The sequence below is a fragment of the Crotalus tigris genome, unplaced genomic scaffold, assembly GCF_016545835.1.
Source record: "Crotalus tigris isolate CLP2741 ecotype Arizona unplaced genomic scaffold, ASM1654583v1 scf7180000017722.570129, whole genome shotgun sequence".
Classification (NCBI taxonomy): Eukaryota; Metazoa; Chordata; class Lepidosauria; order Squamata; family Viperidae; genus Crotalus; species Crotalus tigris.
The window spans coordinates 167,245-192,284 of record NW_024096591.1 but is presented as its reverse complement, the minus strand read 5'-3'; the positions used below and the strand labels follow the sequence as shown (position 1 = coordinate 192,284).

At 38.1% G+C, this 25,040-nt stretch overlaps 2 protein-coding genes across 6 annotated transcripts in view; both read right to left on the bottom strand.

Moving 5' to 3' along the window:
- Window positions 1-3,663, bottom strand: part of HKDC1 (hexokinase domain containing 1) — a 78,834-nt gene extending 75,171 nt beyond the window's left edge. The window contains exon 1 of one of the 4 annotated variants that reach the window (XM_039338870.1): window positions 3,431-3,663. In XM_039338870.1, the coding sequence (XP_039194804.1) occupies window positions 3,431-3,577 (147 nt within the window). In that variant the 5' untranslated portion in view covers window positions 3,578-3,663. Of the gene's footprint in view, window positions 1-3,108; window positions 3,162-3,419 lie in introns of those variants that run through there. The other 3 variants (XM_039338869.1, XM_039338873.1, XM_039338872.1) reach the window with 3 other exon arrangements.
- A 641-nt stretch (window positions 3,664-4,304) lies between these two features.
- The window catches only part of SUPV3L1 (Suv3 like RNA helicase), a 36,314-nt gene continuing 15,578 nt past the window's right edge, over window positions 4,305-25,040 (bottom strand). The window contains exons 5-15 of one of the 2 annotated variants that reach the window (XM_039338867.1): window positions 23,532-23,700; window positions 21,851-21,962; window positions 21,540-21,617; window positions 20,678-20,769; window positions 19,505-19,685; window positions 18,375-18,468; window positions 17,664-17,883; window positions 9,194-9,274; window positions 6,604-6,780; window positions 5,565-5,713; window positions 4,305-4,797 (exon numbers count right to left, since the gene is read on the bottom strand). In XM_039338867.1, the coding sequence (XP_039194801.1) occupies window positions 4,344-4,797; window positions 5,565-5,713; window positions 6,604-6,780; window positions 9,194-9,274; window positions 17,664-17,883; window positions 18,375-18,468; window positions 19,505-19,685; window positions 20,678-20,769; window positions 21,540-21,617; window positions 21,851-21,962; window positions 23,532-23,700 (1,807 nt within the window). In that variant the 3' untranslated portion in view covers window positions 4,305-4,343. Of the gene's footprint in view, window positions 4,798-5,564; window positions 5,714-6,603; window positions 6,781-9,193; window positions 9,275-17,663; window positions 17,884-18,374; window positions 18,469-19,504; window positions 19,686-20,677; window positions 20,770-21,539; window positions 21,618-21,850; window positions 21,963-23,527; window positions 23,701-25,040 lie in introns of those variants that run through there. The other variant, XM_039338868.1, reaches the window with a different exon arrangement.

Below are 25,040 nucleotides of genomic sequence, written 5' to 3'. Positions count from 1 at the left end.
CTTCTTTCTGAAGCTAAGATACCAGATTCGTGGTCCGAACCTCTTATTACTCTCATACCAAAGGAAGAAATGGAAACACAGAAAATAAAGAACTACAGGCCGATTTCCCTACTGAATGTGGACTACAAAATATTTGCATCAATAATGGCGGAAAGACTTAAAAAGTTTTTAAATGAATTTATACAATCGGATCAAAATGGCTTCTTACCCAAAAGACAGATTAGAGACAATATGCGAATTATATTGAATACACTAGAATATTATGAAACACATCCCGAGAAACAGATGGCATTGGTGTTCCTGGACGCTCAGAAGGCATTCGACAATGTGAACTGGCAATTCACGATAAGCCAATTACAGACTATGGATTGTGGGGAGAAATTTATAAACGTAATCAGAACAATTTATAATAAGCAATCAGCCAAAGTAATGATAAATGGAGATATGACTGAGAAGATCAACATTATGAAGGGAACAAGACAGGGCTGTCCCCTATCTCCACTGTTGTTTGTTCTGACATTAGAAGTATTAAATAGACGTATAAGACAGAATAATGACATAAAAGGGATGAAAATTAAGAGGGAAGAATATAAGCTACAAGCATTCGCAGACGATTTAGTATTTATTTTGGAGGAACCATTAGAGACAGGACCTGTATTAATAGAACAAATAGAAAAATATGGTGAGGTAGCTGGGTTGAAAATTAATAAAGATAAAACCAAAATGTTAGTGAAAAATATTACTGAAAAACAAAAAAAAAGAACTGGTGGGAAAATTAGATATACAGATTGTAAAGAAGGTAAAATATTTAGGGATCCACCTGACAGCAAGATGCACAACAATTAAAGAGGATAATTATCATAAATTGAAAAGACAAATTGAAGTAGATTTGGATAAATGGAAAAATGTACAACTATCATTAATGGGAAGGATTGCGATAATCAAAATGAATATATTACCACGATTATTGTTCTTGTTTACAACAATACCAATAAGATTAGAAAAGAAATATTCTGAAGGGCTTAATAAAATAATCTTGAAATATATTTGGCAGGGAAAAAAAGGCAAGAATTAAACTAAAAATGTTACAAGATACAAGATTGAGAGGTGGGTTTGGTCTACCTAATTGGGAATTGTACTATTAGACTGCAGCATTATCATGGATGAGAGAATGGATCTTACTGAGGAATACAAGATTATTGACATTAGCGGGACATGATTTGCAGTTGGGATGGCATGCTTTCATATGGTATGGAAAAAACAGAATACATAGCTATTTCCAGAGACACTATATAAGGAATTCTTTATTTGTTGTCTGGGAGAAAGTAAAGAGAAATTATTATTTGAAGATTCCAAATTGGCTCTCAACTATGGAGGCGTTAATACACCCCAATATGTTTAACATGGGAAACATTATAAGATATAAAGACTTATTAACAGATATGGGGGAGTTGAAAACCAAACAACAATTAGAGGAACAAGGAATAAAGATGGATTGGTACATGAGAACACAAATACAATCTAGATATGAAAAAGATGTTAAAATAGATGGTGTTAATTTGCGGACAACAGAGATGAAATACTCACAGGAATGGAAGAAAAATGGATTAAAAAATGTATAGTTATCTACTATAGAGTTAGAGAAGGAACAAGTGAAAGAGACAATGATAAAATGGACAAGGAATTTTGGATACACAATTGAATTAGATAGATGGCAGCAATTATGGGAAAGAAACTATAAATTGACAATGGCGTCTGCATATAAAGAAAATATGTACAAAATATTTTACAGATGGCACACGTCTCCTGAAAGATTAGCTAAAATGTTTAAGGACAGGTCTATGAAATGTTGGAAATGTCATCAGATACCAGGTTCCTTCTACCATATGTGGTGGATGTGTGTAGAAGCTAAAACTTATTGGAATATAATTAGAACATGGATAGAAAAGATGATACAACAACGTACAGAACTAAGACCAGAAATATTCCTGTTGGGTATTCTACCAGAGAAATACAATAAAGAAAAAACATATTTAATTATTCATGTAATTACGGCAGCCAGTCAGACTACTATGAAATTTGGGGAACTTTTTATGATTGGCTGAAAAGAGAATACAGTTAAAAGATAGTTAACATCAATTTAGATGGAAGAAGGAGCAGATAAGGAGGGAGACCCAGGCGACACAGTATTGAATAACTGCAGGCTGTATAAATGTTTATAGAAGTATATACCGAGAAGGTTAGATAAATAGAAATATTAATCTTATTGTATATAATAAAGATAGGGAAATTTGGAGAGAGGAGTTGCTGGGACATTACCCCTGAATTGTATCTGAAGAGGGATGAGAGGGAAGAAAGGAGAGGAGAGAGAAAAGAGTAAAGGAGGGGAGAAGGAAGTAGGAAGGTTGGAGGAAGAGGAAAGGGGAGGAGAGTGGTGAAGGAGAGGAGAGGAAGAAGAGGGAAGTAGGGAAGAAAGGGAGAAAGAAGATAAAGAAGGAGTGTGGATACGGTGAAAGGGGAAATGGGCGAGCAACACCAAAGTTATGTGTATGTATTTATTTCATTTTGTTAAAAGTATCTGTATGTGAGTGTGGAGGGAATATCTGATAAGTATTACGGTATATGTATGGGGGAGAGTTTAGAAAAATAAAAAATTATTAATTAAAAAAAAATGAGTAGAGCTGCCTTCAATCCTCATTTTGTACTCATACATATGTACCGTTACCTCCTCAGAGGCCGCAAAAACCCAGGCGCTCCCAGCTCCAGCCCCCTTTGTCAAGCCCTGCAGTAGTGTTCTCTAGGGGTTGATGTCTCTTCCAGCTGGAGCTCATGCAGAATTAGTAGGTAGCAGGCTCTTGTCATCAAAGAGGGGCTTCCAGGAACGAAAATAACCAGTCATGATAGTCAATGCTATGATGATATCCAACAGCCCAAGGCCGGTATAGCAGCAGGAATAAAAGATTCCTCAGCTATCGTTCAGAGTCAAGTGGGATGGAGGAGAACCCCCCCCCCCCCCGGCTCCAGACGGTAGTAGAAACAACAACAGTCAATGTGCTGTAACAGAAGCTTGTTCCCACCCCCCGCAACTCCCCCACAATGTCTTAAAACCTGTAGCAGCAGTGATAGTCATAGTCCAAATAGTTTCCAGGCTCCACAGCAGCAATAGCTACCCCCCTCCGTCTCTCCTCTCTTTCTGTTGCTTCTCCTTCAGTCAGGTTTCAGCGTCAAAACCCTCCCCCCTCCTTTATCTTTATTGTTAAAATCTGAGGCTAGGAGTCTCTGCCAACTCCTCTCCACACAATCTCTCTCTTGCCTGTTTGAGATTTCCTCCTCACGAAGGAAGCAATAAAAGTCCACTCTCTCTCCCCCTCTAGCCTGTTTAAAATATCCTCATTACGAAGAAAACAAATAAAACTTACAGTCCCTTTACCTTCACCTGATGAACTGCAACTGGCCTCCCGTTTCTCCTCTCCTTCTCTTTTCTATCTTCTCCTCCAGCCACTCCGGCCACACCCAAAGCCAGCAGCAGCTGTCCCAATCTCTCCCTTCCCATCCAAGCTCCTGCTTCGCTACACATATATCATAAAACATGTATATCTTGTTCAAAATGTCCTATTTTTTCTGGATTTAAATGCATGCATACTAAAAACATTTGATACATATCATAAAAAACTGTTTTTGTTTTAAACTTTTACCTACTGAGTTGACGCTGAAAGTGTTTTTTAAAAGGCAGACATCTTTATTAGATATTTTTCCCTCCCCCAAATATAATTGTTCATGTGGCAGTCTTGAAAAATACTGATTTCTCTGCCAAAGAACGTATCAACCAAGTGGCCAGTCTATTAATCTGATTTCTAGTCAAGTTGTATATTAGCATTTAAAATGCTTTATCTGCTGAACTATGTACTCTGAAGAAGCAGTTGAATGATGAACTAAGCTCTCTTGTTATGGAACAAGCTCAAACATGACTCAGTCGGTGCTAACCTGTCAATATTTAAGCAGTATTTAGGCTCTTTTGACAGAATCTCCTAGCTGAAGTCTACATTAACTGAAATGCAGTTGTTCCAGCTGTTATTATGCCCACATTGCAATCACTCAGTGAATTGATACCTAACTTCTCCTTTTATCCTTATTATAGCCTTGCTCTCTCATTTCAATTTAAAATGAAAATTCCTTGCAGTTTTGTTTGCTTCTGTGAAGCTGCATTTATGAAGAGGTACAGAAACCTCTTATTCATGGTGAACTTTTTAAAATCTCCCATTCACAGTGATGTTTAAAATCTGTGCAAGATCAAAACACAAATATTTAAGAAACTACTGTTTTATTTAAGCAGAGGCATCACTTCATTTCTTTTTTTCTTTGTGTTTGGCTGAGCTCCTGTTTTCACTAACATGATGAGGAGCATCCTGTTGAGCGAGCCATTCCTTCTCCAATTGTTTCAGCACTTCCTTGCTGAGGAGCCCCTGCTGTATCAGTCTTTCAGCCAGAGGACCCTTCATCTGGCTTGGGGTGCCCAGCTGCACGTCCGCAGACTGTAAGCTCCTGGCTTTAGGTCCTCTTGCTCTGCGGGGCCCATGGGCCATCTCTTTGTTTGTGGAAATCTCTGACATTTCTGCATGCGGGAGCCTATTATCAGTTCTGAGGCTCTCGACAGGAATACCCATTGCCTCAGAAGTGACTTGGGAAGCTTGAATCAGTCTTGTAATATTCATCACTCCAATTTGTATGATGTCATCCAGTTTCTTCTGAATCGCCCTCACATGACCAGCATCTGGGAACATGTCCATAAACCGGTAACTGTATTAAAAAAAAAACAGTCACTTTGTGAACGGGAATTCTTAGAAAAGCAAATCAATTCTCTATGGGTCTACAAATCCTTTATTAGAGGGCATCACTTGACAGAATTTAGTACTGACTCTTATTCACCAATTTCCAAGGTTACAAAAATGTGGGGCAAATCATGGGTTCGTAGCTCATTAATGCAGGCAACGGCATTTTTCCTCTCAAAAGTTTACAATAGGGTTGTGATATTCAATATTTTGTTTGACAATTAAATAAAAAAGCTTGATGATTTAAATATTGTACAGGTAGTCCTCATTTAACAACTGACTCATCCAGTGACCATTTGCAATTACAACGGTGAAGAAAAAGTAATTTTATAACAAGTCCTTGTTTTTGCAACTTTCACAAGTCTGTAAAGCAAAGGAAAGCTGAAGTAAGACCATAACCAGTCAGTTTCACTTATTGACTATTTTGCTTAATGGCCTGCTCCAAGTGTGGTTGCTATTGTATAGACTAGCATAAAAGATAAGGTAAATCTGGGCAAAAGAGCCTATTTTGTTCAAGAATGAGGGTCCTGGAGAACAAGAACTGGAGAGAGAGAGATGTCACAGACATTTTGGCAATGATGGATGTTCACACAAACAGTTCGCCACAGCACTGTAAAAATAAACATTATCACAGGAAAAATGTATCATTAGGGCCCATTCTCCCAACAGAAGACAATTTCTTAAGCTGGCCCCTTAAGAAGAAGATAGGGGAGAACTACTCTTCTGTTCCAATACCTCAGCCAGAGATAGAGATCAAGAACATCATGAACAGCTTCAAGATGGACAAGGTCCTTGATGTTCTTGGGTGGGACCAGGGGCCAGTTAATATGTCGGCAGAGCCAATCAAACATCACAGGTTCATTTCTACTGAACTGTCGTGCAAACTGGAACACAAAAAGAGATGATTAGGCAAACAATATTTCCAAAACAGCAATGCCCTCATATTGCCAAACATTCTCTGCAATAGCCAAGCTCAGGCAGGAAAGCAATTCCCATAGTTTATAATATTAACTTTTTACCAAGTTTAGCATTTAAGTTCAAATCAGAGGCAAAGCATTTTATAGTTTTTCAAAGCATCAGCAAAATACTACCTTTCTTTTAGCACTTTAGACACTGGAAGAAAAAGTGAATGTTCCAATGCTTCTATAACAGGGAACAACTTTCTGCCTTGCTTTTCTAGAAACAGAAACTTTGCTCAAAATGTCAACTGAGAGATCAAATCAGATATCTAATCTGCTAATCCTCATTAGCAGTGTTATTGATGGCCTTTCAGTTAATATAGTGTCTAGGATTGTCTTAGCCAACATTCAATTTCTGAGAAACTAAACTGGGTCATATGTCTCTCCAGTAATGTCTTTCCCCAATAGTGCAAAAACAGTGTTTGATCTCACACACATATATGCGAACATGCGAATCAGCAAATGATGCTGGGTTGCATTCTATTCTCAGTCAAATCTATAAACATAAAATCAGAGACAATGCAAGCTGTTCATTACTCAGTCCATTTCTATAGTTCAAATGAAGCCTACAAAAGTCGTCCCTGACAAAGAAATTTTGCAGTTGCTATTCAGGAAATTGAAGCAAAAAAGAACATTTTGGAAAGATTTATTTAAGCTGGTAAATAAGATTAGGAAGTTGTTGATCCATTACAACAAAACACACATATACATATAATACAAGCACATCTACTGTTTGGGCATACTGGGAGCTTAGAAAGGCTCTTCCAGGAAATATGCTAAAAAAACCAAAAATATTACCAAAAGATGCAAGTTACCTTTAAGAGTGAGGTACACACAAAAGGCTCCTTTTGATTAATGGGAGCTGTGCAAAACACATATCTTGCTCTCAAATGGAGTGGAATGTGTTGAATCATTTTGGCTAAAAATTTGAAGTTATCAATATTGCAGACAAAGTAGAGTCCATCAACTTGAGAGAGGCTCACAAAAATATCCTATTAAAAAAAACATTTAATTAAACAAAATCCCAGCTCTGTTAAAAGCTTTCAAACATTCATAGACCAGTAAATTTGAACCTCTCTCTTTCTTTTCCATCTCCTGCCTCCTCAAAATTATCAGCAATCCAGTTCTCTTGGTCAGTGTCTTATAATCTGTCCCTTCCTGTACACTTTTTAGGGTTCTCTTTCCTCCACAATTTTTTCCTGTAGAAAAATGTATTTTATGGTGGATGAAAAGGTGAGATCTTTAGAATGTATATAATTCCAGAACCAGAATGCAAAGATTCCATATAGTTAGCTACTGTGGGCAGGCTAAACTTAACAGAGGTTTATTGCTCATGAGAAGGAATGAACAGTCTGTTGACAAGTGACAAGGAAAGCAGCATAGGCCACTGAAATATGTGGAGAAGCGAAGTGAATATTTTATTGCACTGACCTTTATAGATCAGGTCAATAAACAACCAACCAATCCACCCATTCCAAAACTCATTTCCCCAAAACAGAAAGCAACATTGTGAGATCACAAGTAAAACCATGGTAAAATCTAATAATTATCACATTTCCTACTGATAATTAACAAGCTCAAATAAAATGGATTCAGGGGGGCAGGAAATCCAACCAGGCATTTTTCTCATGAGGGCAATATGGCAAAACGTGGGTTAATGTATCAGGAATTGCCTCCCTACAGGGGCAACCCTGGGTTCAAATGGAAACCCCCACAATTTCCCAAAGGAAGACATCAAATCTTGCCAGCGTTAGGGGTTTCTTAATGTGGAAAGCCCTATTTGGCTTAGATATCTAACCAGCTTGGAAAGAAAGGTGAATGAAAGTCCAACAGATGCAGTGAAGACCCAATTGGTGACCCTGATGAAAGAAAACCATCACTTAAAATTAGAGGAATGAAGCTTCTGGGAAAAATGTAACTCTGACCACAGTAAGAGAAGATTCCTGTCCAAATTTGGGGGGTGGGAGGGTGTTAGTGTCTTCAAGTCAACGTTGACTGCTGCCTGGACTAGTCCCTGCAGTTTCCTTGGCAACTTTTTTAGAAGTGGTTTGCCATTGCCTGCTTCCTAGGGATGACAGAAACCGATCAGCCCAAAGTCATCCAACCGTTTCTCGGTTTCTAATCTGATGCCTTAACTACTACACCAAACTGGCTCTCTCGTATCAAATAAAGGTTTCAATTTTGATATGTGCCTGTTTATGAATGTATGTAAGAATTTATATTTTTATTCTGCAAATGTATGTGCCTAATTATCTGGATGGTTAACAAAGGCATACAAACAAAAATATATATACAAGCTGCATTTCTTACTAGCACTGATGATGTTATCTAGTTTGGGTAATAAAACATCTGTAGGAAAACAAGCAAGCTCAGAGAGCACCAAGGACCCCTCATTTCAACCCTGAGCTACAATTATTCTCCTTTATTGGTAATATACATACCGTATGTAAAGATAGAAAAAAAACCTCCAATAAAAGACCAAGTACAAAAACTCCTTAATCAGCAAAGCAAAACATTCAAGTTGGACTCCATTAACATCCTGGCACTGAAGGAACACCTGAGTTTTTAAGATCTTTGAAAGGCCAACAAGGTATGAATGAAAAAGACACGTATAAATCACACCTTTAGCCTTTATGGCTTCTGCTTTTTTGGCAATGAAATCATGGTGCACTTTATTCTGGATTTGGAAACATGGTTTTCCTGCTTTTATTAGAGATGTTTTTGTATATCTCTGTAAATCTGTGGTTTTTGAAAGTGGATATTATACTGTTATGGAAATAAAAAATTCCCAGCTGCCAAAAATAAAGAGTTCAATTGGGCCAGAGGGCTGCAATCTGAACACATATACCATGTATCTACCAAACTCACTTATGGAATATAATCCAGAAGAAGAAAACAAATGTTGTTCTATATAAAAATAAATTCAGGGCAGATACAGCCTATCAAAATCTTATTGCATATAATTTAGAAAAAAGCCAAGAAAAAATTATTTAGGGGACTTCAGGAGGCCATATGCATAAGCTGGCAGGATTGTGTATGGCCTAAGGATCAACCATTCCTCACATACATCCATAGATCACAAGATCTAATTGGCGTTGAATCTGTGCTGCTGGCTTTCAGTTGTGTAACAGTCCCATGAATGAAGAATGAGTTATACAAAAGGAAGTAACACTCTCCAGCAACACTTTTCCTGCTGCAGCTTTCAAGAGTCCAAAAAGCTCTTACAACTTTAAGCTGTGCTCTCAAGTTGCCAAAACTAACATAAATATACTCCCGTTTTGTGAACATTGCATGGATTTAAAATTACATGAGCCTAAAACACCTAGCACGTCCTAGCTTATCCAAAGCAGCATTCAAACAGCTGCCTGCTGTAAAAGTAAAGCTAAGAGGCTTTTCCATTCTTACAATGAGATTTGACAGAGTGGCTCCTGGAAGGTGATATGCAAACATCTCAATCTGCTCAGCTGTGGGGTGCAAGCCAGCAGCCTGGAGGGGGGAGAAAAGAAAGAAAGGGAGTGTCATTTTTCCACAATTTAAAGTTTTTAATATATGTTGCATTAAAATGGCAACTACCACACATACACTCACAAACTAGCAGAGCTTTCATCATATCAGTGTGGCTGCCATCTTACCTTTTTTGGCCAAATCCCATGCCACCCCTGCAGGGATTTGCAAGGATTACAAATTATGTGGCTGCTTTAAAGATCTGAAGGAGACCTCTGATGCTCCTGTCTGTTTGGGATGTGGCTTTCAAATGCTCTACACACCTCTAGATAAAAAGCAGTTGTCACACCTCCGACTGAGTCTGAATTGGAGGAGGAAATGGAGCCAGAACAGGACCCTATCGAGGCCCAGGGCTCAGAGGTATTTGTGGCTTCGGAGGACTGTGGGGAGGAGCAGGCTGAAGCAGGTCAGGGCCCTTTAGGTTTGGAAAAGGGGAGACAGAGTTCAGGTGAGAAGCAAGGCCCACCCCCACCTGATTCTAGAGCTAGGAGAGTGGAGAGGAAGAGGGAACAACACAGGCAGGCTCAATTGCTAGGAAGGAGAGTGTCCCGCCCCACCACACAAGGCACACCTGGGGATTGAGATATAAGGAGCCGCTGTGGGGTGGGGACTTTGTCGGGAACAAACGCTGAATCTTGGGGAAGTGTGTATTGTTGCTCTTGTTCTGTGCCTTTGGAAAATCTGGACACCTTGACGACCGGACAGACTGCATTTTGACTTTTCTCTTTGCAAACTCTGCAGGCAAGCTGAGATTCAAATGGACTCATTAAGTTGATGTTTTGTTTGGTTTGTTATCTTTTTTTAAAAAAAAATTATTTATTCTTTTTTTCACTGTACAACAAAAAAATGAAAAAAATACATTTTTTTCCTTTTAAAAGAACTGTGTTATACATCTCATATATATTATTTACAATTTATTTACATCAGTTCTTTCTCTGTTCTAGCCAATTATAAATATTTGTTCCATATTTCATAAAATTCTGTTGCCTCGTCTTTTAATTCTAGCGTAAGTGTATTCATTTCCGCGCATTCTAGAATTTTGTAAATGATCATATCGTTTGTAGGTATGTTTTCACTCTTCCAACACTGGGCATATACTATGCGGGCTGCTGTTAATATATGTATAATGATGTGTTGGAGTTGTTTTTCCATCTATTCCATTTATTATACCCAATAGAAATAGTTCCGGTTTAAGTTCAATTTGCACCTTAGTTATCTTCTGTATCCAGTTCCTTATCCGTTCCCAATAGGTCTTTGCTTTAGGACACAGCCATCACATGTGATAAAATGTTCCTTCCTTATTTTTACATTTCCAACATTCTGGATTCATATTTTTATACATTTTGGCCAATCTCGCCGGTGCTAAATGCCATCTATAGAACATTTTGTATTGATTTTTCCCTATATGCAGTTGACAATGTCAGTTTGCAATTTATGTTCCATAATCTTTCCCATTCTTCCAGATTTATATTTCGGCCCACATTTTGTGCCCACGCTATCATTGGCCCTTTCACTATTTCTTCCTCTAAATTTATCTTTAATAGATATTTATAAGTTTTTGTTAAAATTTTTCCTTCCTTACCTATTAAAATTTTATCCAATTGATGTGGGGTCTGGCTTATTCCGTGCTCTTCCATATCCTTATTATGTTTAGATTGGATCTGTAAATATAGCCACCAATCTATGGTTATTCTTTGTTCTTCTAATTCTTCTCTTAATTTGAGGTTTCCTTGATTATCTAATACTTCTTTGTATGTGATCATCTTTCTTTTATCCAGTGTTAGGGTGGATCATTGCCTCCATCGGTGAAATCCAATTTGGGATTTTCCTATATTGTCTTTTTTTAACTTTTTCCCATGTCCGAATCAGTGCATCTCTTATCTGATGTTGATAAAAATATGTGTGTGTTTTCTTATGTTTTCCCCATAGAAAGGCATGCCAACCAGCCTGTAAGTCATGCTCTTCGATCATTAACACCCTTTTATTATCTAGGTTTATCCAATCCTTGATCCAGAGTAGTCCAGCTGCTTGATAGTAAATTTCCCATTTTGGGAGCCCAAGTCGACCTCTACTGCTACCAACTTGTAATATTTTCATGTTTATCCATACTTTTTTGCCCGACCAGATAAATTTGTTTATTATTTTGTCCAATTCCTCAAAAAAAAAATTTCTCTAGTTTTATCGGGACTGTTTGGAATAAGAATAATAATTTTGGTAATACATTCATTTTAATCAACGCAATCCTACCTAATAATGATAATTGTAATTTCCCCCAGGTCTTAAAATCTTTTTTCATTTGTAATATCAATTTTTTATAGTTATCCTCTTTTATTGAGGAACACCTTATAGTTAGCCAAATTCCTAAATATTTGATCTTTTTTACAATTTGCAATTACAGATTCTCTTCTAATTTCCTTTTCTTTTTTCAGTTAGGTTTTTAACTAACATTTTGGTCTTTTCTCTGTTAATTTTTAATTCTGCCACTGTTCCGTATTTTTCTATTTCATTCATCAAAATATTTCCTCTCTCTATTGGTTCCTCAATAAAAAAGACCAAATCGTCCGCAAATGCCTGTATCTTATATTCTTCAGTTTTAACCTGTACCCTTTTATCTCTCTATTGGCTCTAATTTGAGTTAATAGTACTTCTAAAGTCAATATAAAAAGTAGAGGTGACATTGGGCATCCCTGTCTTATCCCCTTATTAATTTCAAACCTTCTTCTATTATCTCCATTAATTATCACACTGTCCCTTTGTGTTTTGTATATTGCCTTTATCGTATTTTCCAATTTCCCTCCAAATTTCATGTCCTCAATCTGTTGGAACATAAATTGCCAACTGAGATTGTCAAATGCTTTCTGAGCATCTAAAAAAATTAGTGCTACCTGTTTTCCCGGATGTGCTTCGTAATATTCTAAGACATTTAGCACCATTCTCGTATTATTTCTAATTTTTCTTGTAGGTAAAAAAAAACAAAAACATTTTGACCTGGGTGTATTATATCCTGTAACATTAGTTTTAATCTTTCTGCAATTATGGTAGTAAAATTTTTATCATCATTGTTCAACAACGAGATTGGCCTATAATTTTTAATCTATTTGGGGTCTAAGCCTTCTTTTGGGATAAGGGATATGGTGGCTTCTATCCAGGAGTCTGGTAATTTGGCTGTCTCCAACACATCATTATACACCTCCAATAATATCTTTTCAAAGTCCTCGTAAAGCGTCTTGTATACTTCCCCTGGAAGGCCGTCTGGTCCCGGGGTTTTATTATTTTTTTGTTTTTGCACCGCAGTTTTTAATTCCAGGGCTGTTATTTTCCCATTCAGTATTCCTCTTCTTTTAATTCTGGCAAACCATTAACCTTTAAATATTGTTTAATACTCTCCACATCTATTTCCTCTTTTTTATATAGTGACTCAAAATAGTTTTGAATTATTTCTTTCTTTTTATCCATTTTATATTGTGGCTCTCCATTTTTGTCTTGAAGTTCCTGAATAATTTTTTTCTCTTTCTCTTTTTTTACTTAATAAGAGAACCACCTCCCAGGTTTATTTGCGTGTTCAAAAATGTTTTGTTTTGCTATTTTCAATTCTTTCGCTCTTTCCTCTTGATCTATCACATTTAGTTTGTGTTTAGCCAAAACCATATCCATTTTAATCGATTCATCCTGGGGCTCTTAAATCTCTTCCTGTAGTATATTTTGCGTTTGCCTTTTCACCTTGTTTTTTCTTGCTATATAAGCTATTGCTAAGCCCCTTAAATATGATTTCGCAGTGTCCCAGATAATTTGTACTGATGATTGTTGTTTTGTATTCTCTTTGAAAAAAAAATTCCATTTCCCTTCTAATTTTTACTATAAAATCTTTTTCTTTCAAAATGTGAGAGTTCATTATCCATCTTCTTCTTCCTTTTTTCTGCCCTTTCCAAATTATTTCCAGAGGATTGTGATCGGCCCATATATCTGGCATTATTTCTATTGTCTCTATGTCTTGCCCTACTTCTTCATTCGCCCATACCATGTCTATTCGAGACCAAGATTTATGCGGGTTCGAAAAGAATGTATATATTTTTTTTATTTCTCTTCCTCTACTGATCTGATAAGTTAAATTCATGTGCCAAATCAAAAAATGTCTTTGGTAGTGTTTTCCTTTTTATTTTTCATATCACTAATATAGTCTTTTTTTACATCCACTACTGCATTGTAATCGCCTACCATACAAATATTTCCCTGTCCAATTTCTATAAGTTTCTCATGTAATTTGTAATAAAATTATTTTCTATTCTTGTTTGGTGCATATATTACCACTAACAGTCATGATTTCTGTTCGGTTTGTACTTCTATTGCTTCTTCCATCTGTATCTTGGTACTTCAATTTAGCTTAATTTCTTTTCTAATATAAACTACTAATCCTCTCTGTTTTTGTTCAGCTAGTGCTTTGTATAAAACTCCTAATTTGGGGAACTCTAAATATTTCCTGTGTTGTTCTTTGATATGTACCTCTTGTAAACAAACTATGTCTAAATGTTGTTTGGTTAATTTTGTTAGTATTTGTTTTCTCTTTGCTGGTGCATTTAATCCATTGATATTAATCGATAATAACCTAATCTCCTTTTCCATTTTCTACTTGTGTGTTCTATTTGTGTGTTTGTCTTGTTCTTGTGCCTACTCTTTCTTTCTTCTGTCCTTTTTCTTCCTTGATTTCTGTCCCTCGCTCTGTTTCCCTTACTTCCTGCTGTTCGTCTTCCTGGCTTTTAGATTCCAATTCTTCCTTGCTGCTACTCTCTTCCTCCACTCCTTCCAATTGGTCATAGAATTCCCATGCTTTCCCTAGGCTATCTATCTTAATCTTCCTCTCCCTCCATGATATTAACATCCCTTCCGGGATTAACCATCTGAATGGTATATTTTTTAATTAAGTAAGCACTGAGGAATCTATAATCCCTTCTCTGTTCTCTAATCTTCTTTGGTACCTGTTGTTAGAGTTTGTATTTCCACACCCTTGTAAATCATTGGATCCTCTCTTGTGATTTTACAAATTATCTCCCTCACCTTTTTCCTAGCAAATCTAATATGTACTTCTCGTGGAAGTCTGTTGCGTCTGGCATAGTTTGTATGAATTCTATACGTCTCATCAATCTCTATCAAAATTTCTTATTTATCCCTTTGTAGGGCCTCGGCAATCAAATCCCCCATGATAGCACCCAAATCCTCTTCCTTCTCCTCTACCTTCCTCAACTCCTCTGAAACTTCCTCTACCACCAGTTTTCCCAATCTCTCTTTACCTTCTCTAACCCTCTTCACTTTCTTTACTCTTTCTTACTTATCACACAGTTTTTCTAAAAGTCCAAAATACTTCCACAATCATAAATTAACAATCATTAGTCCGTTCTTATCTCTTTATCCCGTCCTCGTCTCCTTTGCCTTCCAAGCCTCGTCCATGCTTCTGTCACTTCCAACGTTGTGCCCTTTCCTCTCGTCGTCTCCTTCCCTTCCGCTCACGCTCATCACTGTATTCAATCCTATTCACTTTCTCTCGCCTCTCTTAACTGAAGACACCGTCCCTATCGAGCTCCGGATTTTCCTTCCGATCTCATCTCTCCAGACGTCAATCCGTTCCTTTCACTCTCGTCTCCTCTCTTGCCTCTCTTGCCTGAAGACCCATCCCTATTAAGCTCCGGGTTTTCCTTCCGATCTCGCCTCTCTCGCAGTCAATCCATTCTTTTCGCCTTCGTCTCCTGTCGCTTCCTCTCGCCGTCTCTTTCACCCTTTGGATTTTTGCTGCGTGCCTCTCTCTTTTGCACATAGACACGTAATCTCGCCGTCTCCTTGGCTTTCAGAATCCTCACCACATTCAGGTCTGTCTCCAACTTTCTTTCAATCACTTTCTTACAAAGTTACTCCTCCGTTACTTCTAAATCGCCATTTTCTTTTTGCTTCTCAAACTTCTCCCTTCACTTCTCTCGTCTCACAGGCTCTACCAGCTCCAACTTCGTCACCGTCTCCCAAACGTTTGCCACAAGGTCTTTCTTTCTTTTATGTCTCCCTCCTGTTAATCATCTGGTTGTTAAATCCTGCATTGAGGATTCCCTCACCGGTTGAGCTTCCTTTCCACACCCACCCTAATAGACACGTAGATCTTATTAGACTTTTCTCTTATTCCTTAGAGATATTTTAGATTATTTCAACTCACTCATTAACACAGTCTGTTAAACTCCTCTTTGCTTCCGCATCCTCTGTGATTTTGTCAGGGCCTTAGATCCGCCATCTGTTGATGGCAGAAATTTCCACGCTGGATTTAGGGGGTTTCCTCTGTTGTAACGGGCAATTGCCTCCCACCTCGTTACTCTTCCGGCTTCACCCTTTCTCACGCATAGCCTTCCAGACTTTTCTGTGTCCCCAAAGGGTCTCCAATCATAGAAAGATCGAAGTTAAGGGACAGAGACTGTCCTCTTGCCTCCGCACCTTCTTGACGTCACCACTGGAAGTCTGGTTTGTTATCTTTATGGCCCTGAGGACATTGGTATAATAATCAGGCTGTACTGAAACTGCCTTCAGCCAGTCGGCTGGAAGGTGAGTGTGTACATTTGGGTTGGAGGCTTGTCAGTAAATGTGGGAGCATTTGGAGGAAATTTGCAATCATTAAAGAACTGTTTACAGTGTCAGCTGTCTGCATTGCCTTTGTGCTGTGCCCTGGGTCATCACAGTAGTCGTAATTTCCACAAGCAGAAATGTCCTCATTCCCAAACGTCTTCTGCTGATGGAAGTTTTCCCACTTCATCTGCAAGTATTGCATTCCAGTTCATATCAGTTGTCTCAACAAGTGCCTTGAGCAGAGGTCTTCAAACCTGGCAACTTTAAGACTTGTGGACCTCAATTCCCAGAATTCCTCAGCCAGCCAAAACTTTTAAAAAATACTTACAACCCTTCCTTGAAGTTACAACTGCTGCCCACCACCCCCACCCCTCGATTGCATTTTAGGTACTTGGCAACTGGCCTGCATTTATGACCAGTTGCAATGTCCCAGTCGATGATTTGTGACACTTTTTGTAGTTTCTAGCAAAAAAAACAAAAAAAACAAAAACCAAACATACCACTTTGGATTTGCTTAACCATCACATGATTTGCTTAATAACACGATTTGCTTTATGACTATAGTGACTCACTTTGTGACTATCAGAAAACAGTCGTAAAATCAAGTCCCATCATATGGTGCCTTAAGTTACATCTGTGACAAGATTGAAATTCCAGTTTCCATTGCAGTCATAAGTGGAGGACTACCTGTAAAAAATTCCAAGGTGCAACTCTGGTACTGTCTGTTAACAGTATCAACAGAAAAGCCCAAGGCCGAAGGTCAGAGTAGACAATTCTAGCTTAGATGGATAAATACCGTGTTTCCCCAAAATTAAGACCTGGTCTTATTTTTTTTTTCCTCCAAAAGAAGCACTAGGTCTTAATTTTGGAGAATGTCTTACTTTAGGACCACTGCAGCCAGGCCTCCCACATCCCGATACCTGTCACGCCGCTGCTTGATTTCTTCTGCGGCTGCTTGCTGCACCTGCAGCCAGATGCCATGTGGTGTATTGCGCCATTGCTGCTCCTCCCGCCAGGATGCTGCATAGTGCTTTCGGATGCTTCAGCTGCTTGTGCAGTGCTTTGGGTTGTTTCTGTTGTTCACGTTATTTGGGCCACTGCTCAAATCATGCGAACAGCAGAAGCAGTCCAAATCACATGAGCAACAGAAGAGGCCCAAATCACACAAGGAACAGAAGTGGCCCAAATCGTGCAGGGAACACAAGCAGCTCAAATCGCGTGAGCAACAGAAGCAGCCCAAATTGCACAACAGAAGCGGCCCAAATCGCACAAAGAACAGGCCTAAAGCGCCATGAGGCGTCCTGCTGGAAGGAGTGGTAACGGCACAATATGCCTCATGGCATCCGGCTGCTGGTGACGGCAAGCGGCGCAGAAGTCAAGCAGTGGCGTGACAGGGGTCGGGGTGTTGGAGGCCTGGCAGTAGTGGTCCTACCAGGGGCCCATGGGGCAGCTTCACCCCACCCTACCTTGATTTTTAGGGGTACACCTGACCCCAAAACTAGGGCTTAGTTTTGGAGTAGAGCTTTTATTATGCTCACCCCCAAAAATCAAACTAGGGTTTACTATCTGGCTGGGTCTAACTTTTGGGGAAACATGGTAGTAAGATCTGGTAGAACTTCCCTGCGATGAGAGGTTTAGACTGGCACATCTAGAGGGCACCACAAGGCTATGGAAGAAAGTAATTTCTGGGCTTCTATGATTAACCCTTGTTGCGTTTCATACTCAGTTTGATTCAACTGTAAAATGAACAGAAGGTCAGACTATTTTATTAACATACCTCTATAGAATCCACAGGCTCACTCAAAATCTTCTTTAGCAGAACGAGGTCATCTGCATGCATTGTAGTAACTTCCCCTTCTTTAAATGAAGAACTAAATCGACCAGCTCGACCTGAAATTTGCAGTGCCTGAGAAGTGGTAATTGTGTTAATTTCCTTTTCTCCTTTTTCATTGATCTGTGGCTTTATTAGGGAGTTGAAAATGATTCTTTTTATGCTCCTAGAACAAAGGTAATGAACACTGAAGTCACACAAATTAATCCATTTTACATTACAAGGTGATTTTCAAAATGTGATCCTAGCTAAGCTAATGTAACTACCAACCAAAAATGTAAACTGGGAAAAGTTGCTAGTGGACTGTGAGGGAAGTAAGACAGCTCTGCCCAGTACTGAAGCCTCCACAGTGGGGGTCTTCAAACTTGGCCCTTTTATGACTTGTGGACGTCAACTCCCAGAATTCCTCAGCCAGTGTGCCTGGCTGAGGAATTCTGGGAGTTGAAGTCCACAAGTCATAAAAGGGCCAAGTTTGAAGATCCCTGCTTCACAGGGTCATCTGCAATATAGAGGACACAGGACATTGCAATATCAATCTTGCAGCTCTTGGCTTCCAAAGTTGGTGAAGAGTAGCCTTACCACTATCAAACTCTTTCTGGCTCTATCAATCCCGTGGGTTCATTAAGAGATCATTTTTAATATATCTAGTGTACTTACAAATTGAGACCCATCCCAATTGCATCTGTAGCAACCATGATTTTACACGGATCATCCGGATCATTGAACTTCTTTGCCTGGGTAAGTTTTGTTCCTGAAAATATCAGAACAATAGATGATGTCCCAAATACAAAAAGGATCTGAATACTTATTTTTACTTAGATTTATAATATTTATTATTTTAAAATGCCCTCCTGAAGCTAACATATTAATTAGTTAGTGAAAAAAATGCAGCATCCAAAACTGTAATAGGACCAGCTATGCTTTGTGACTAAAAAATACATCCTAGGATTACACCTTCTCCATTTGCACAGATAGTGTCTAGACATACAGTAATACATACATTTATGTAATGCATGTTTCTAATAACAAAATGTTCTCAAATTATTGAATTTATAACGGTTATTCAACAAGCCACAGGTTCATACCACTACGGAAATATCTCTGCAAGATGACCTCAAATTAAGAAAAATATTGCAATATAAGAGAAGCTGATGTTTGGCTGTGGAAGGGACAGCTGTGGAAAGAAAGTCACTTTTTTAATAACTTTTTAAATAGAGGAAATGTTGCCACATGCCAATATACAGTAAGAAAATGTTTATACTGACAGGAACTTGAACTAAATGCCCTCTGGGGATATTTTTTAATTCTATTATGATTTTGGAGTAGCATGAAATAAACATTTCTTAAGAGTGGTATATCCCTGGTGTTTCTCCCTTACATCTTGCAAGAAATCATTCTGCTATCTATACAAATCTCCATGAGAGAAAAGTATGTCAAACCCCTTCAGAAAATACAATTCCTACCCAGTAATAGAAAACTGTTTTTTAAAGAAGGAACTAAAATAAGAGGAATACATTGAGTTACATATTATTGTATTATATTCGAGTACCTGCTGCCTAAATAAGGGGCAGTTAATTCATGAATCAATAAATAAAACCAACAGTGGGTGTAAACACTATAAAATTCCAAAGATAAATAAAGAACACACCTAAACTAATCTATCAGATATAGAAATATTGAACAATTTAGTAACCAAATGTCAACCCCAATAATTCTACTTTTCAATCATCATTACAGTAAGAAGTATTTCCCACATATAATTCACCGAAAATATTTAGAATATGTACCAGGTGGAAGACTTCCATATATAACTGCACATTCCAAGCCCTGGAATTCAATTTGTCGACTCACTGAATAAATATCATTCTTATTGAAACAAACAATACAGTCTCCAGGGCGAAGGTTATCCAGAGATTCAAGAGCCTTATTCAGCACCTTGATGGGAGTTAGCCTCTTGTACCTTTTCACCTATAAACATACAATACTGTTTATAGCCATAAACTAGAATACAATAATACTGAACAAAAGACGCTGGTTACAGTCAAGGGTTTCTGAATGGGCGACAACCTCTGACCCGAAAAGGCTCTCAACTTGATCTTGATCACGGGCTGTAAGAACAATTGCTAAAAATGAAGGACTCTAGCTAGGCTCCTCATCCTAAGCAGGCCATCTAGCAACACTTTTGTAACAATTGGAGCTATTTACATTAAAGAGAACAAATATGGGAAACAAACAGGGACTGAACAATTCGTGAATGACTTTTCTTAGTGGCTAGATAGGGAAGGATACAGTAGTTATTGGGGGGAAAATAACTTGTATATTCACTAGAAATTGCTTTCTGCTTTAGTCATTAATAAAAACTGCTACTTTGAGAACAATATTTCCCTTTGCGGGTTTCACATCTAAGTGAATTTCAGAATTCAGAATTTTTTGGGAGTGGGGTAACCTCAAAATCAAATTACATTTCTAGAATATAGAGACAATAAAAGAGTCTAAAAGCACTGTATAATTTGTATATAAATATCACTGAGCAATTTAGCTTTAAGGATATGAAACGCTGGTGGAGGGGACAACTTTTAATATATTCCATCTATTTTACCTCTTAAGGAAAAGCAACTGGAAGAAGTCTGCACATTAGATTGGACAATATGAGGTTTCAGAGGTGTTGAAAAGATCCTGAGCCCCTTTTTTGCAACCCTAAAACTCCATTTTGTCCATTACTCAAAATCACAAATATAGTTACCATTACTTTGAGATGGGAATCACATGAAAACCATAGCATAAGGACTACAGTACAAGATACATTTTAGAAAAATGGGAAAGACTGAAAAAGACTTAAAATGAACTCCCAAACTCCAGGAAAAAAAATGACACCCTCCCCCCCCCCATTTTCTTGCAGCTCCACCCACTGGGCCTTCTTTCTTATCCTGGACATACAGAGAGTGAAGCAGAGCACCTACCTCAACCTGTTCCCCTGAGGTATACATGAGTTCTGTCACTAAGTTAATAGCAGCTTCTTCACCGCAAACATGGATTTCTTTTGCACAAAGTCCTGAACAAAATAATGATGTGCAAGCATTACAAAAAAAATATTTTCATGGAACAACATGCTTTGTTTATAGTGGCGTTTCTTAACCTCAGCAACTTTAAGACATGTGGATTCCAATTTTGAAATTCCCCAGTCAGCCATTTTGTGGTGATATGTAGTGCCAGGAGGAAGGGCTCTTCCCCAGAGGGCTAAAAAGGCAGTGGAGCTTGGAATTTCTGCTAGATAGGAAGAGGGATAAGATGGCCCCTCCCTAGCAGATCAGAGTATCTCTATATTTATGCAGATTAATTGCTTTAGATTGACAAGAGTAGGCAAACATAATAAAGAAACTCCTTTATAGACAAGCAATAATAAAGAAACTACTCAGAAGTAACTCCATGTGTTGTTCTTGAGCAGGGGTCTTCAAACTTGGCAACTTTAAGACTTGTGGACTTCAACTCCCAGAATTCCTCAGCCAGCCAGCGAACCAGTTGCCAAGTACCCAGACTGGGTTCATGTGACTGTATGAGTGCCAGGGCTGGCTGAGGAATTCTGGGAGTTGAAGTCCACAAGTCTTAAAGTTGCCAAGTTTGAAGACTCTTTTCTTAGAACAAATATCTAAGACACCCAAACATGGGTTTTTTCCATGACTGAAAGTGTTGGCCAATGTACTCTGAAGAAATCTGGAGAGCTTTAGATATGGGAAGATTGCTCTGAAAAACTATGCTGCAAATTAAATACAATATGGATTATGATAACACCATTTGATAATAATAATCTTTCCAAAGACATACCCAAGAGTGCTCGTGTCCAGGCCCAACCTCTAGAAGGGTCTTTAATCATCTGAATTTCATCAATCACAGCCACGTCATCTTAAAAAACAGCATGAAATAAAAGAGTCATTTATTTATCTATCAAATTTTAAAATTTACTAAGATTCATAAACTCTCACTACAGAAGTAAGAGGCATTTCCATAATGAAATCTTTGAAATGGGCATTTGTTCATTTTAAAAACTATTTTGTGTTTTCTCTTCTGGACAATTTTATGTACAAATATTATAAGCACTTCAAAACTAAATAAGTTTTTTTAAAAAGCATACATACAAGGTGTATTAACACTGCACATCTCAATAGTGCAAGCAACATGGGCAGCTGCCCTCCCTTCAGGATCAATACAGACTCGTTCTTCTCCAGTAACCAGGTCACATGGTACATTCTATAACATTAAAAAAAAGCAAAATAAACATTTCCCTCAAGGATATAACAATGAAGTCCAACAAAGCACTTGAAGCAATAACAAAACCATAGATAATCCTCTCTTAACAATGATAATTGGGATTGAAATTTTCATCGCTATGTGATGCAGTTGTGGAGTGTGACATCAAATTACTGGTTTGCTTAGCGACAACAACACTGCCATCATTTTTGGGAGTATAAATTTTATTAGTTTTTATAGGGTTAGGAATGAGATGGGATCGGGATTGGGGTTGGGATTTGGATTAAGATTAGGGTTGGGGTTAGGGTTTTTCCAAATAACATTCTCAATATTTAGCAAACAGCATAATGTCTGGGTTCATGTGTTTAATAAAAAATAATAGATAATAGTTAATTATCATAAACAATATGTTAATTAATCGCTCAATAGCCTTCTTCTTACTAATATATATTCAAAGTTAAATATCACATTCCTTTCTCTCTAACTCATGTTTCTCGCCACTGATAGAAATTATTGCATGTTCTAAAATATACTGAGTCTTCTTTCTCTTTTATCTTTAAAGACAATCTGTCCATTTCTACACACTCTAAAATTTTCTTAATTAATACTTATTCAGTTGGTAAATTTTCATTTTTCCAATGTTGGGCAAATACAAATCTTGCTGCAGTTTGTACATGTAGAATTAAATATATACAACCTTTCTCATAAGTTGCTCCTATTATTCCTAACAAAACAACACTGCTATCATCAAGCAAGGGCCTCCTTGCAAGTCCCAGGAGGTTGACTACTACCAGATGGGGAAGGTGTGTGGATGGCTGGTGAGGTATGAATGCAATGGGCCCAAAGGGGGGAAGGGAGGGTGACTTGCCAGAGTGACTTACAACCTTCCTTGTCTGTTTCTCCATTGACTTTGTTCTGGCAAGGTAATAGGGAAGGTCACAAATGGCAATCACATAACTGCAGGATGCTGCAACATCCCAAGTGCGAACCAGTTGCCAAGCACCCAGACTGGGTTCATGTGACTGTATGAATGCCAGGATGGCTGCAATTTTGAGATCCATTTGTAAGTATATTCATTGTAACTGTGAATGGTTGTTGAAACTGAGCTCTACCTGTGGTCCCATGACATAATGGATTCACATAATCTGCAGTGGAAGACTTCTATTATTAGAATGCAGTGGAAGAATTCTCTTTTTCTCTGAAAATATGGTCCAGAAAGATTTGGATTCTTCCAGGGCAGACTTCCGAGAGGATTAGTAGATTATAGAAAAGAGTGAAAACCACTGACAATTGTATCTTCCCCATTCCAGCGGTGCAGTTAGTTGAAATCCACTTTTTTTGTTGTTATCTTTAGCGGACTGCAAATTAGGAATGTCCTTGAAAAACACTACAACTTTAAAATACACCCACTGTCCCTAAAACTCTGTTTTTTCACCCCACTTTATAAGCTGTTTTTGGACTGCAGACAGATACTGATAACACACATTTTTTTTAACCACCAACAATGTTCCATGTAACAGCATGACTGCAACAAAGCAATATCAGATGGAAATTCAATGACATACTGACAGCATCATTACTGTTTTGGAAGATTTCGTGGGCCAAGAGTTTTAAAGGACCACAATATACTCCGGATTCTGCTTTTAAATATCTCTGGATTGCATGATAGGTTTTCCCACTATTCGTAGGGCCAGCATGAAACACAATTTTTCTTTCAACAGCCCTGGCTTCCGGATACCTAGAACACATAAATAGAAATGCAAAAATAAATCAAGTAATATGAATTTGTACTTAATCATCATTAAATGTGTAGCTCTGTAGCACTTGGAAGATGATTTTTAATAGCAAGTTTGATTAGTCACCCCTGGGTGTAATGGAGTGGGGAAAATGAGGAAACAGAAAGAAGAAAACAAGGGTGTTCTCTTCCTCAATACCACTTTCGTGTCTTTCCTTACCTCTGAGATGGACAACATACAGCCATCCCCAGACCCCCTCCCCCCCTTTTTTTTGCCCTGGAGTATCCCAGATTGAGTGCCAAGATGCAGTACCAAAGACAATGCAATTTTTCCAGAGTGTTTATATTAGAAAGATTCAAGTGTTTGTAAGATTTAATAAATTTATGTTCCTGTTTTGAAACTGAAGGTTAAAATTCCATCTCAAACATCTCTTTTTGGGGGATGTCACACTACTATCATGTCTTCTGAATTTCTTTCCTAAGCACATGCTCTGCCCTCAAAAAAGGAGAATTTTATTCTATTGAAAGTTTCACATGATTTCTCAAATAATATATATATATATACATATTGTCTCTATGCGTAACACCACATATTCAGGGAGAATATGTGGTGCTACGCATACAGACAAGGGATGCAAGAAAAGGACAATTGCCAGTGTAAGAGCTGCAACCAGAACAGTTTATTCAATTAGGCCTGATGACGAGGTTTAGGACGCGGGCGCAGACCTTGATTAATCTATAAAAGGACTTCCTCACTAACTAGCATTTTAAGCCCTAATGATGTCGGCAGTTGCCAATGAAAGCTTGGCGTTTTTATTAAACTTTTATACAGTTTGGAATTCCCTGGTGCTCATTGTTATTTATTTATTTTGAATATGGATACACCCAGGGATCATATTTTAATGTTATTATTAATGTATGTATGTATGTATGTATGTATGTATGTATGTATGTGTGTGTGTATATATATATATATATATATATAATATATATATATATATATATATATATATATATATATATATATAGTTTTCTGAGGTTTTCGCGGGTGTTTGTATGTAGGTCTTTGGTTGTTCGGGTTTTCTCCCGCGTAAAATTGGAAGTGTCTTGGCGACGTTTCGACGAAGTCCCATTCGTCATCTTCAGGCTGGTGTTTTCAGCTTCGTGCTTCGAGCAGCAATGTGTGGTCTTAGCTGTTTCTTCCTTTTAACTGCCAGTGGGGGTATGAACTGATTGGGTGGGAGCTTGGCTGTGTTCTGATTGGGTGGAGGTGTGTTCTGATTGGTTAGGGGCTTGGCTGTGCTCTGATTGGCTGGGGGGTTGGCTGTGCTCTGATTGGCTGG